This window comes from Carassius carassius, chromosome 40 (genome assembly GCF_963082965.1).
Source record: "Carassius carassius chromosome 40, fCarCar2.1, whole genome shotgun sequence".
NCBI classification, from domain to species: domain Eukaryota; kingdom Metazoa; phylum Chordata; class Actinopteri; order Cypriniformes; family Cyprinidae; genus Carassius; species Carassius carassius.
Window position 1 is genome coordinate 20,017,711 of NC_081794.1, and position 13,611 is coordinate 20,031,321.

Below are 13,611 nucleotides of genomic sequence, written 5' to 3' on the forward strand. Positions count from 1 at the left end.
TAAGTGCTTTGGTAAAACATATTTAAGCATATTATAAGTTATAAATAATAATTAAAACATAAAAAGCCATAATTATGACAAAATGTCAATTAAGTCAAAATGTTTTAATTAATTTTTATCCTACAATTATGACAGCATCTCAAAATTGCAACTTTTTATTTCATAATTGTCAAATTTTTTTTACCAGCATTTTTAATTTTATCATAACTTTTCTATCTTATAATTTCAATTTATGTCAGTTATGTTTTTTGTCTCTGTCAGATGTTTTATATATACATTTAAAAAAAGTTAAATCGCATAATTAGTATGACTTAGTATGCCATCATTTTGACTTTTGTGTCATAATTATGACGTTTTATATTATAATTTTATTTTACTTTTCAATTTACAGTATTTTATTTATCAAAGCATTTTTTTTTTTTTTAGTTTGTTTTTTTGCTGAAACGGGCTTCCATATTTATGTTCTGTTTACTTAGCCGTTCATTTATTCGGGAGCTATTTTGATTTATGAATCAAACTGAACTGGGAAAACTGGATTGACATCCAGCCATGTGGAAAAAAAACACATTTACCTTTTAAATACACCTACTAGTCTCCACTATTCTTACAGACCTCCATCTCATACTGTAAATATATATTGCCCTTAGCTTGCAGGGATCCACCTTTATCATAAGGAGCTGAAGCATTCATATTCTTTTTTCTGAGAGTTGGTGATAAATATGAGAGGACAAGGTAGAGTACAGTTTTACCACGGTACAGAGGACACAGGACAAACTGCACCACAGGCATTTTAAAACCTCTGCATATCAGTCCCCTAGCCTTTAATCTGGATGACATTTCAAAAATGACTATCCTCCCTCACCCATACACTGAAAATCAGAAGGAGAGGTTTCCAAACGTTCATGCCCACATATACACAATGTACTCCGTGAGGGCGGTGAAACATAATGCACTCTTACTCTCAGTATCTTAATTTAATCTCCAGTGAGAGTGCACCTACATGCTGTGCATGCTTTAATGCACTCTCAGTAGTGCCATAATTTGATCCCCATTTGGGTCACACCTGGAGTGCCACAACACACACGACACACTCCATGACACTCTATCAAGATGATGATGGACTCTACAGTAATCAAGCATGATTTTGCTTCAAATTGCATCAATTTTCTTTCTTTAATCATGTGTATCTTTTCAAATATCTCTCGTTGAGCTGTCGTCTGATAGCAAAGGAGAATGACGTGATGCTCTGAAGTCCTGATCAGGACTGTGAAAGGAAACTTTGAATTGCTCTTTCACAATGTCAGCGCACTAAAAGGGGGTCGGAGAGCGATCACTGCAGCACATCAGGTCTTTAATCAACCATTTTGTGTTTGATAGTATTTGTGCGTGACAAAAATGGTCTTCATTACGGACCTCGTTACATAGGATGGGTAATGGCATCTGTCCGCTTTGAGTAATGAAGGAGAGAGAACAGAGTGAGAAGGAGAGGAATAAACAGGAAGTGGTAATGCCGTCTCGACTGCAGCCTGTGCACTCATTTGTCCTTGTGATGAAGACACGCTTGAATACATCATCAACGGACCTGGCTTGGCCTGATTGGGTTACACACAATTAAAAACAAGCATCTACCAGTGTGTACACAATCACACAGGCACAAAATGAAATGACAAAAAAAGTGTGTGTGTATTAAAGAGAGAAGCTTCTCCCAACACCTTAGATATCATACACAGCAGAATGCTGGGTTGAAATAGGTTTTCTATATAATTTGAAAAGCAAAGAACATTTGATTATTGATCACTTCAATTGTTTAGAGCTCATAAAAATTAATTGTTCATAAATTAAGAAACACGGCTGTGCGAGAAAACTACACATCACACTCTCTGTTTATGATTTATAAAAAAGAACCAACTCATGAGAGCTGCTTGTTCAGTAATTGGACTACACCAGTCAAACTATTTTGATTCACTAAAGAGAATTACTTGCTTGTAAGAGTCAATTGCTCCGAATAAATATATTGATGAGACTGCATGTTTCTGATTTACTAATAAGACTGAACTCATTAAAATAACCTACCCTTTTCTGTAATTGAATTATACTTGTCATACCATGCTTTTGATTCACTAAAAAACCAGTTCACAAGAATCAATCATTTGGGAATTGAACTATACTGGACATATTACATATGTTTTTGCATAGTAGATTGAATTGTGATGTTGTAGTTTATAATATACTGCCAGAGCAGCTTTGTATTGAAGAAAAAATATGCAAGAAACATTCATATAAATAAAACAGAACTAAATTACATTCTGTTACAGTTTTAACAATGGAACCAGTAAAGCAAAGGAAAAATGCCTTCTATGATGACTTCTCCTGAGTCATTACCTTACTACAGTGTACAGCTGTAGCTAGTGTTGCTTCTGATGAAAATGTGCTGTGGTGCCAAAATATACAGTGTGAAAAGAGACCTGCAGGGACAAAGGACACAGCTTCCCGTTTCCTGCCATAAAACTGTTAAAACATCAAGTAAGACCTTCCAGGAGCTGCAGACCTCTTCATATCCCAGAATTGCACGTCAGCCTATAACAAAGCATCTGCTCTTAAGAGAGCACAACAAAGGTGCCACCATCCACTGCTGTAGCTCTGAATGCAATACAGCAGCCCGGATTTCAAGCTGCTCACAAGCTTCTGTTTCTGTGACTGAAGCAACTGAGTGGGAAATTCAGTTCACACCCACGTCTCCTAAATAAGCATGACTGGTCAACCCACTTCTTACAATTTCTGCATGCACATATAACAATGCATTGAGTGAAACACTTGAGTTTCATTATTCTCGAAGAGAATTGGTCTCTCTAATAGTCACAAAAACACGCCAGCACACTCCCACACCTAACATCCACCTCCATTAGTGGTATTAAAGTGTGTGCACAAATGCAGACAAAATATGCTGCGTCTGCAGGTCAGCTTTAGCCGAAATTGTGAGGACACAAAGTCAAGCTAAATGGAATGCAGGGGGCTTAATGATTAAAGAGCTGTGGAAGTATTAACTAAACATGGGAAAGATCCAGGGACAACCTCAATTGGGTTTAAGAAAAATATATATATATTATTAATTACTGAAAAGTATATTAATGTATTACTTAAACAAGCATTTATTATATATATATATATAAAAACAAAAAAGTCTTGGCATGTATTTGTTCAATAAGAATATGATTGCATGCAGCTTATGTACTTACAGCTGGCATTGGTCGCCTTTGATACCCTTGGTGGTGCAAAAGCATTTTCCCGTCAGCACCTGGCACACGTTGGCATGGCCATTACATTTACAGGCTGAAGAAGAAAAAGTGAGAGGGAACCAGACAAAACCGGGAGGATGAGAAATGTATAAAGATAACAGAAGGGGAAAGGAAAGAGAGAAAACATTGTGTGAAAACAAATACAGAGAAGTACGAGACTGATTTTACAAATACAGCTTAGCAGCTTAAACATTATTTAATAATGAAATGCGCTGCAATTGAAAGAAAATAGGTTGATTTCAATAAGTAATGAGGTCTTTTTATCTAATACTATAACAGAGCAATTCTGGGAAACTTCAGTGACACCATATAATATAGAAGATACTGTAACAAATAAAAACAAATACAAATGACTTAATTGACTTAAATGTAGTCAAACAATCTGACTAAAACGGTGAGATCAGCTCATAGGTGGTCCCTCTGTTCTCAGATTTGTTCACAGAGAAGTGAGTTTCGGCTGCATTACATTAGAACATCATGTTACTGTCCTTAGGCAACATCAATGATGGAAATCAAAATAATAAATTACAATCCTTAACCACAGAGGTCAATGAACAAACAAAATGGGAAAATTCTATGTGCATTTGAAAAAAAAAAAAAAGTATACAGTACCTGGCCATGTCGAAACTAAAATTAAGCATATGAATTTAGCAGTATAAACTACAAAAAAATAAAAAATTAAATAATAGTTTGAAATATAATGTGTAGATAACAGATCTACACATTTATTTCAATTTTATAAATTTACTTACAAATATATTTAGTAAATATTATATCATTTTTGTTGTTGTATTTTATAATATAGACTACCGTTCAAAAGTTTGGGGTGAGTAATAACTTTTAATGGTTTTGAAAAAAGTATTCTTTTGAAAGAAGACAATTTAAAGACATTTGTTTGTTTTTATTTTCATGTCTTTACTGTCGCTTTTGATCAATTTAAAAAAAAAATTTCAACATCCTTGCTGCATTAAAGTTTTAATTTCTTAAAAAAAAAAAAATCTGGATGAAACTTTGGATGAAATTGGTCTTTTTGGACTTGGGAGAAAGTTTTGAGATAAGAGTTTCAAAAGCATGAGAACAATTTCACTTATTATATGACTCACTTCAAAATCACCAGTTCTGAAACTCTGCAAAACAGGTACATTTCCGTTCAGAAGTTCTTTGCCACTGACAAAAACACTAGCTTTAAGTGCCGCAGTCTTTTATCTGTACTAAAATCCATTTCCGCCTTTTTTGAGCAGTGGACTATAATTATTTCTAAAATAAGCTTTAATTCTACACACACTTTTCAGGCTGCACTAACATGGCTGCAGATCACTGGGCTCCGACAGGCTTTTTTCCGCTGTGCTAAACATACATGACAGCATGCATAGGACCAATTCTATGCTGCCTCTAAATCCCAGAATCCTGTAGGTCGTATATCAAAGGTCTATGCTGGTGTGCGTATGAACGTCTTTTGTAAGCTGGTCTGCTTTTAAGAAGGAATATGAATATCATATTTCTCAAGAAAATGGGAAACATGATAGTGTCTAAGGTTTGCAGGCCGCAGTTTCAGAACTGATGTCCCATCAAGCATTAAACTAAAGGAGGCCTTGGGCAAAATTTCACAAAAACATTGAGGAACACAACAAATCCATTTACATTTAAAAATATTTTGTAAATAAAACATGAGACCTCTTAGAACCACACTTTTAGAAGGTTTAAACTAGCAAATGTTTTGTTATGGCTAGCTCTTAGCGTTAAAGGACCTGGTGGGAGTGTTGTCTCATATCTATGAGCATAATGGTCTGTGACAGCATATCCTGTCTCTTCTAGAATCATAGGCAAATGCTGTAAACCGACATCTCCAGGGCAAAAGAGAAAAAATGTGAGTGCATGTCTGTGTGTGATCTTGCCCCTCACCTCTGGCAGTGCAACCACCTCTTTGACCTCAAAATTCATTTCCCAGTGTGCTCTTTTCTCCATTATTAAGCTAAATGGTGTATCAAAATGCCCAGTTAGTAGCAGGTGCAAATATTCTCACCTTGACACTTTCCGCCATTGGTTGGGTCTCCATGGTATCCGGGCAAGCATGTTTCGCAGTGAAGCCCAGTGGTGAGGTTACGACACTGCTCACACACGCTGCCATTCACACACGTGCTGTGGCCATTGCACTGGCATGCTGGGAAATAAAAGAAATTTTTATAAATCTTGATGTCAGAGATGACTCAATTGACCTATTGGTAAGCCCCTCTCCTCGAACGCATATGAGCCAATGGCAGTCGAGTATCAGTGACACAGGGAGTGGAACTAGGACATCTGTTTTATACATCCCTCCTTGCACTTGAATGGTGGTCCTCCTGTGTCCAAAATGTATCAAAAAGATATAGGCTTTTCACACTGACAGCTGTCATTGTAAGACAGTTATCAACTCCGTTTGTTTGTCCGAGTTCACAACAGTATCTAAGGTGGGCGGGGCTTACCGATAGGTCAATTGAAAACTAAAGGATATTAAAACTTTTTATGCCTAGAACTCCCAAATATAATGATCCCCTGGTGAGGGATCCCTTTCCAAAAATATGAAAGCAGCTACATATTTTCATGTTTAAAACCCATTTATATTGTGTAAAAATGTGAAGATTGATACTGTAAAGACAACACAATCATTTTTATATATTGTCAGTGTACTAAAGTAAATTACATTTTTATTAGGGAAATACCTAAAATTTTTAATTACAACAATAAATAAATGCATAAATATATACAGTCAGTAATATTTCTTAATGTTTAAAAAAAAAAAAGTTTCTTATGCTCAACAAGCCTTCAAGTACATGCAATATTTTCGTGGATAACAGGAAACTTTTTTCCGGATTATTTGATGAATAGAAAAGCTACTGGCATTTACCGTATTTTCCGCACTATAAGGCGCACCGGATTATAAGGAGCACCTTCAATGAATGGCCTATTTTAGAACTGTTTTCATATATAAGGCGCTCCGGATTATAAGGCGCACTGTTGTTTTTTGAGAAAATTAAAGGCTTTTAAGTGCGCCTTATAGTGCAGAAAATACAGTATTTAAAATAAAAGTTTTATTTAAAATAGCGCAGTCATTTATGATCAATTTGAATCATTCTTAATGAATAAAAGTACGTTTAAAAACCACAACTGTCAATAATATTGTCAACATTTCTGATCACTATTTCTGTCTTAAAACAGTAAATTTATCACTTATCATTTACTGTTACTAAACATATGTTATTAATATCTTATATACATATGTTAACATTTACAGCCCTAAAAAAAATACATGTGGACATTTTGTTCTATAATTTTTTTGCAGATCACCTTGCACCCCTGCCCTTCAGTCTGAAAACCCCTGGTGGAACAAACTTGCTCTTTAAAGGTCAAGTGTGCACGTTATTGTCAAAATGTGGGTGGTTCTCACCAGGGCACTGGATGAAGGCCCACTCAAAGCCTCGGTCTTTTGGGCACAGCCCCGTCTCCAGCACCATGTCTTGGCTTTGTTTGGAGGGGCTCTTCATGGGTCCGCGATACGAACCCTCCATGCACTGTCCTCGGCCGGTGTTACTAGGGTCCCCACACCAGCCGCAGTCAGGCTGCTCCAGACACAGACCACATGTACGCAAACCAGAGCAGTTCTGAGCTGCAATGACAGAGAAAAGAGAGAGATGAGAAGCCGAAGAGAAAAAAGCCAGCAAATTCTGAGAAATAAACATTGAGAAACAACAAAGACACGCTTAAATGATACTTTCAAGCTCTCACGGGGCATATCACTCCACTGACTGAGTAATTTGCTCTCAAATACCACCAGAAAGTTCACTCTCCCTAAAGAGCACATCACAGCCATATGCGTCAGTCTCTTTCAGTTTGATCCACCTCCCCGGCAGCCAAATCACATCTCTGAGGATCTCAGACCATGCAACAACAAGCATTACACGCAAAGTGTATTCAGGGTCAACATGATGGCAGCAGTAACAGCGAAAAAGCACAATGTTAGTCATTACGCTGGCAAGAGTTCATGGATTCTCAGCTGCAGGAGTTGACAGATCCTCAACAGCACCATATGATTTGATTCGGCATGCAACAAAAAAAATAATTTGTTTAGGGGTGAGGAAATGTCTAGACGGGATAGAAAAGACAACTCTGAGAACAAAAATACATCCTTGCTGATTCAAATAGTGAAAGTACATGATTTCACTGACATTAATTTATTGGCACCAAGTAAATTAAAAGACGTCACAGGCGCATCAGCTAGGAGATATAACTGGTTTTAAAATCACAAAAAAATCAAAACTGACCCCATGTAACTATACTTTTCTGATCTTCTCGTGTATGAATCATTGACCAATACTGATAGATAAGGGAAAAATCCTTCAAAATGTATAAGTCACCAACAAATTTTGTTTGCAGCATTTGGTCTGATTCTAGGCCTCATTCTCCTACAAACAGTTTATTAATTTATTTATATATATATATATATATATATATATATAACTATATATATATATATATAACTATGTTGCACAGAAGATCATCAAATGGGTTTGAAAAAACTTTTTAATTTTTGGGTGAACTATCCCTTTTAACCATAATGCCCATCCTGCTTTTTTCCTTCTTATTAAATACATGATTTTACTCATAAATCGGGCTGCACGATAAATAGCATGCAATATTTAATGTGCATCTTGTCAGTAAAGCGGGTTTTCTAATCAGCGGCAAATCTCCATCACGTGCGCGCTTTCACATGGAGCAGCATTTATTACACAGAGACGTTTTTCACTGACAAACTGCACAAAACCACGATCATAGTTTACGCATATTTTGCGCAGCTTGTCAGTAAACAATGGCTCTGTGCAATGCTGCTCCATGTGAAAGCACGCACATGGTGGAGATTTACTGCTGATAACAGAACCGGCTTTACTGACAAGATGCACATTAAATGTAGCATGCGATTTATCATGCAGCCCTACTCATAAAAATTAGAAATTAATTAAATAAATTAACTAAAATGAGTTGCTAACACCATTTCATGTTCATTAGCACCCAAAACACTTAGTTATGATATCTAATGTGGCCATGCCAACAAGCAACTGTTGAGAGAGATGAGGATGAGGAACAAGTCAAATTGTTGATCTCCAGTAATGCGACAAGGACATGGTACAAACCAACTGTAAACAAATGACCTTCAGCTCACCCAAGCAGCGACAGAATCCGCCAGATTTAAGACCGAATTTATCAGACTGTTACAATATTGGGGTCGACACACACAAGCTCCCCACATCCCAGTGCAAATCACTGCCACCTAAAAACGCAAACCTTCACAAGTGTGAGTCAAACTCATCCATGCATGCTCTGACAGAGACAAAGCACCCTGAAGAGAAAAAGAAGAAAAAAAATACGAGGAGAAGCATGAAACAAAAATAAATCTTTAAAATGGCGCTGACAGAGTCCGAGGCTTATGGCAGAGCAGTTGAAGTGTTAAGTAACCATCACTCGGTCAGAGAGACACATTTTGGTGACAAAAAGCCAGACAGATTTGCAGAATCGTACCACCTCCTTCTGGCGGAGAGCTTTTAATTCATTTTCCATCAGACGGAGCATAATGGAAGTTCTATCAGTAAGTCTAGGCCTGTCATAAAAACAGACTACAGTCGAAGAGTGTCTGTGTCCCTTGTACGCTTACCTCACTGTCTGATAGGGTGAAATAAGACATTATGAGCACTTAAAGTCTTTAGTCTGAAGGACAAAGATGGCATAACACAGCTGCGTAGCAAATCAATTGTCAGTAAACAAAATGCATTTCAAACACACCGAATGTAAATGTGAATGCAAAGTGAAAAATCAGCAACATAAAGGTATTTGAGGAATGTCAAGGCCTCTTTTTAATATTCCCAGAAGAACGTTTATGCCAAATTATGTCGTTTCCTTAAAGTTTTTATCACTTAGCGTGCCAAAGTGTGCCATAAGCATCCATTCTAAGCATCCAATGCCCATGAGGAAAGAGCGAACGCTTAGGCAGACAAATTGAAACACTAATTGCACATTACAGGCGGATCAGAGGCCAAGCAGTTCAGCTAATGGGATGAAACAACAGATCTGATAGAGATGAAGAACTCACACAACCCAGGATGCTGTCAGGCAATGATTGGTTGCATCTTTCTCTGAAAGACTCCGCAGAGCAACTTTCTCCTCACTAAAAAGGGTATACTCAAACTGAAGCACTGCCATGAAAAAAGGCTAAGGGGTTTCTGGAGAAAAAAAGCTCTTGTAATTCAGGTTTAAGTTTAACAAACAAAATGTCTTAACACTAGCTATGACCAACCATTTAAAAGTCCAAAAGTATTCAGATAAAATAACAATTAATCCTTATTAAAAATAAATTTACATTATAAATACACACTACAAATACTTTAAATGTTTGGGGTCAGTAAGACTTTTTGGTAACACTTTAGAATAATCTATTAGTTCATTATGTCCATTAGTTAATGTTAGTCAACTACTTTAGTTAACATGATCTAAGCAAGAACAATCCTTCTACAGCCTTTATTAAACTCGTGCATTATTCAAATCAAAAGTTGTGCTTGTTAACATTAGTTAATGCACTGTGAATAAGCATGAATTAACAATGAATAACTATTTTCATTAACTAACATTAACAAAGATTAATAAATACAGTAATAAATGTATTGTTCATTGCTTGTTCATGTTAATTAATGAATTATAAAACATTAACTAATGGACCATTATTCTAAAGTGTTACCAACCTTTTTTTTTTTTATGTTTTTGAAAGAAGTTTCTTGTGGTCATCAAAGCTGCATTACTTTGCTATCGTAAAAACAATACTGAAATATTATTACCATTTAAAATAACAGATTTCTATTTTAATACATTTTAAATTACATTTATTTACGTGATGGCAAAACTGAATTTTCGGCAGCCATTACGCCAATCTTCAGTGCCACACGAATCTTCAGAAACCATTTTATTTTACTTTTATTTTGATTTAGTGTTTTAAGAAAATGTCTTATTTTTGAAAACTGTTATGCCTGCCTAATATGTGACACATTCCAGTTTCTTTCCCCCCTCAAAATCAGTGCGGAATATGTATAAAAAATAAATAAATAAATAAAATAAAATAAAAAAAGACCACAGATATTCTCTGGGGCAGATTATGAGCAGTAATACTCACACAAGCAGTCTCCTGTCTGCCACTCCAGACACTGGCCGTAGGGAAAGGAGATGACGTAGGCATTGGAGTCCACGCAGCGTTTGGTGCTTCCACACCACATGCACTCCATGGCCTGGCTGGTGCAGTTCTCACAAGAGGTACGCAGAGAGCAGGGCGTCTTACACGGGCGGGCGTTTTGGTTCGGGCTCACTGCAAGGGAGGAAATATGTATGAGATTACTGAAAAAGGAATATGTATGAACTGTATCTTATTAGCTTATTTCCAAGCTTTCACTAAGAGTAAAAGGGAAACCGAGACCCACCAACTGGTTTCTCACAGATGAGGCCGTCTGTGTTGGCGGTGCAGGGATTGGCCCTGAGGCCAGAGACCTGAGCTCTCTCCAGGTAAGCACAGAAGCCTGAGTCATTGGGCTCACCAGGCAGCCACTGAAGAGAGGTGTTAGTGAATGGAGACATGTCCTCCCAGCCCCAGTATGACACATTGATCTTCCTCAGGCCAACCCATGGGGACAGTTTCTGCTGGACAAACGCAATGAGTCACGCGAACAAAATTAAGAACTAAAATTCTTCCACAAAAATATTATGAAACTTGGAGCTTGCATCCTTTGGCTCTTAAATGTTTAAAATAGCAAAGATTAAATTAATTTATTTTAAACACACATTAATGTGTGCTGTTCAAGTCTCACCTGTGCGGGTGATGACGGAATAAATGACTGCTCATATTCCAGCATACGGCATTCGCATTGAACAGGAGTGAATGGTTTGTCCACGTTTTTTTATTTTTATTTATTTTTTATAATTGCTGTTGCTGTAATGTCTGGAAAGCCAGAATGTGCATCCATCAACATCCATCAAATCCTGTTTGTTTTACGTGTTATCTATAGCAAACCATATTACAGATGCGTTGTCAGATTTAAGTTGAACTGCGGTTCCAGCGCATGCCGAACCGTGTGTGGAGAATCGAACGGTTTGATTTTTTTTCAGCGAACCATCCACCCCTAACACACAAACATAGTACGGTACACATACATATATTATATTTAAAAAAATATTCATTTTGGATGTGATTAATTCCAATTAATTGCAATTAATTGATTTGACGGCACTAATTACAATAGAAAACAGTTGTTATTCACTATAAAAATAATTAACAATATTACTGTTCTACTGAAACTAAAGAAAATTTGACTGAATTAATTAATGTTTCTCATGACCTCAAAAAAACATCTTATTTTAAGCCTTATGGTTTAATGTCAGAAACTAAGATTGCTTATGCATTAATATCTTTATACAACTAATGCTTAAAAACTGTTGAGTTGGATCAGACAATGAAGAAAAATCTGCCAAAAAGTGGCCAGCATACATTTTACAATACTTAAATACTGTTTAAAATCATTCCACTTAGAAGCTGTTTGAGATAATGAAGACCAAAGAGTTGGCAACTTTAAAGAGGCTAAAGTATTTTGCTTGACATTTTTGGTCAAAACTTAATTATCCCATTTGTGGATAAGTTCGAATGACTTTTCTTCTATTCTAAAATGTGGAAAATACTTCTTACTGGTAGTGCAAATATGAGCAGACACAAACCTTCCCCTTCTGCTGGTACTTCTGCAGTTCCTCCAGCACAAAATCCACCTGCTTGGCTGTGGGAAGGGAGGCGATGTTTCCCTCCAGGTTCTTGCAGTAATGCTGAGCGTTGTCATAGCTCTCCCTGCTGGAGTTGATCTGCAGGCAGGCATCCCCCACATTGCTCCAGCCGTCTCCACACAGCTGAGCTACAGAGAAGTCATGAGATGTAGAGGAATAAGGAGCATTTATCTCAAGCCTCATATTTTTCCCATTTCTCGTTTGATCTCTGCCATTCAGAGACAGCAGGAGAGCTCTTAACATAATGAAAATTACTCTTCAGAACCAAGTGAAGCTCTAAAAGGGCCAATAGCTAATTTAAGAAAAGTGGACGGTTAAAAAAAATACCAAAGTGGAAAATGCAAAGCACAATCAGACTGAATGATTTAGCGAATTTACAATTTAAAGAAGACAAAAGGTGTCGGGAATCTAAAACAAAACAACTAGTGACTTTTCTGTCTAGACAACATTTTAAAGTAAAGATAGGCATGCTCCCATCACAAAGCCTTTTGCAAAATGTAAGATAACTTCTTTTGGCTAATATACAAACCCAGAATGCACTGTGGCAAGCTCACTGATTCAAATTCATCTAAGATGGCAGATGCATTCAGTGTATTCAAACTCATTCTTTTAATGTGTGCAAATTGCTTGACAAGCCCATTTTTGGCCATCAATCTCTGTTCACAAAATAAAATATCTCTCTTATCATCCTCTGCCATTCTTACCAGGAAGGGTGTGACATTCCTGCTGTTGAGGATCCCATTGGCAGCTGAGGTTGAGGGAGCAGCTCTTGCAGTTGGCCATCTTACTGCAAATCTGCTCATTTCTGATTAGACATTTGGTGAAATTCTTCACAGTCTAGTAAAAGAAAAAAAGTCAAGAGAGAAACCAACACAGGAATACTAGTGCATATTGTGTGGTGTAACACCGGTGCCCTCTGCAGGCCAACTTACAGCAGTGCAGTTACTGAGAGCTGAGATGCATTTCTTGCTGTCACACCACTGACATCCATTAGTGTTGGCGGTACAGCTGGTGCAGTCTGAAAAGCGGTAACATCTCTCATCCACCGTGGCTAGAGCAGAGAAAAGGCAGAGATGGCAGAGATGAGGAGCGAGTATTAAAATCCAACAGATATTAATCTAGAGAGACATCTAAGCTCTTTCACAACCAACTCTCATATCAGACCTTTAACCAAAGTAGAAGAGAAACATTTAGCACTTCAAACACCTTCTATTCCCCATTTACTTCTAATCTCAAGACTTCAAACAGTGTGACTTCACTTCAGAATCAAAGAGGCCTCTGTTCTACGTCTGTTTCTTTTGACAATCCTTTATTCAATAATAACGAGTGTCTTCATGCCCTTACTTCACCACATTTGCTACCTCTTCCCTAGTCTTAAAAAGCTATATTTAAACACACAACACAGCATCATTTCTTGTACAGCAACTTAATCTACAGCAAACCTATAAATTTGATTTATTCTATGAATTATGGCATCAGA

General features: G+C 37.0%; 1 protein-coding gene across 2 annotated transcripts in view; it reads right to left on the reverse strand.

Annotated features, from left to right (window-relative positions):
* The window catches only part of LOC132122326 (attractin-like protein 1), a 92,213-nt gene that overhangs the window by 58,117 nt on the left and 20,485 nt on the right, over positions 1-13,611 (reverse strand). The window contains exons 13-20 of one of the 2 annotated variants that reach the window (XM_059532433.1): positions 13,064-13,182; positions 12,836-12,968; positions 12,072-12,259; positions 10,787-11,000; positions 10,486-10,674; positions 6,721-6,939; positions 5,320-5,457; positions 3,237-3,330 (exon numbers count right to left, since the gene is read on the reverse strand). In XM_059532433.1, coding sequence (XP_059388416.1) covers positions 3,237-3,330; positions 5,320-5,457; positions 6,721-6,939; positions 10,486-10,674; positions 10,787-11,000; positions 12,072-12,259; positions 12,836-12,968; positions 13,064-13,182 — 1,294 coding nt within the window. Of the gene's footprint in view, positions 1-3,236; positions 3,331-5,319; positions 5,458-6,720; positions 6,940-10,485; positions 10,675-10,786; positions 11,004-12,071; positions 12,260-12,835; positions 12,969-13,063; positions 13,183-13,611 lie in introns of both variants that reach the window. The other variant, XM_059532432.1, reaches the window with a different exon arrangement.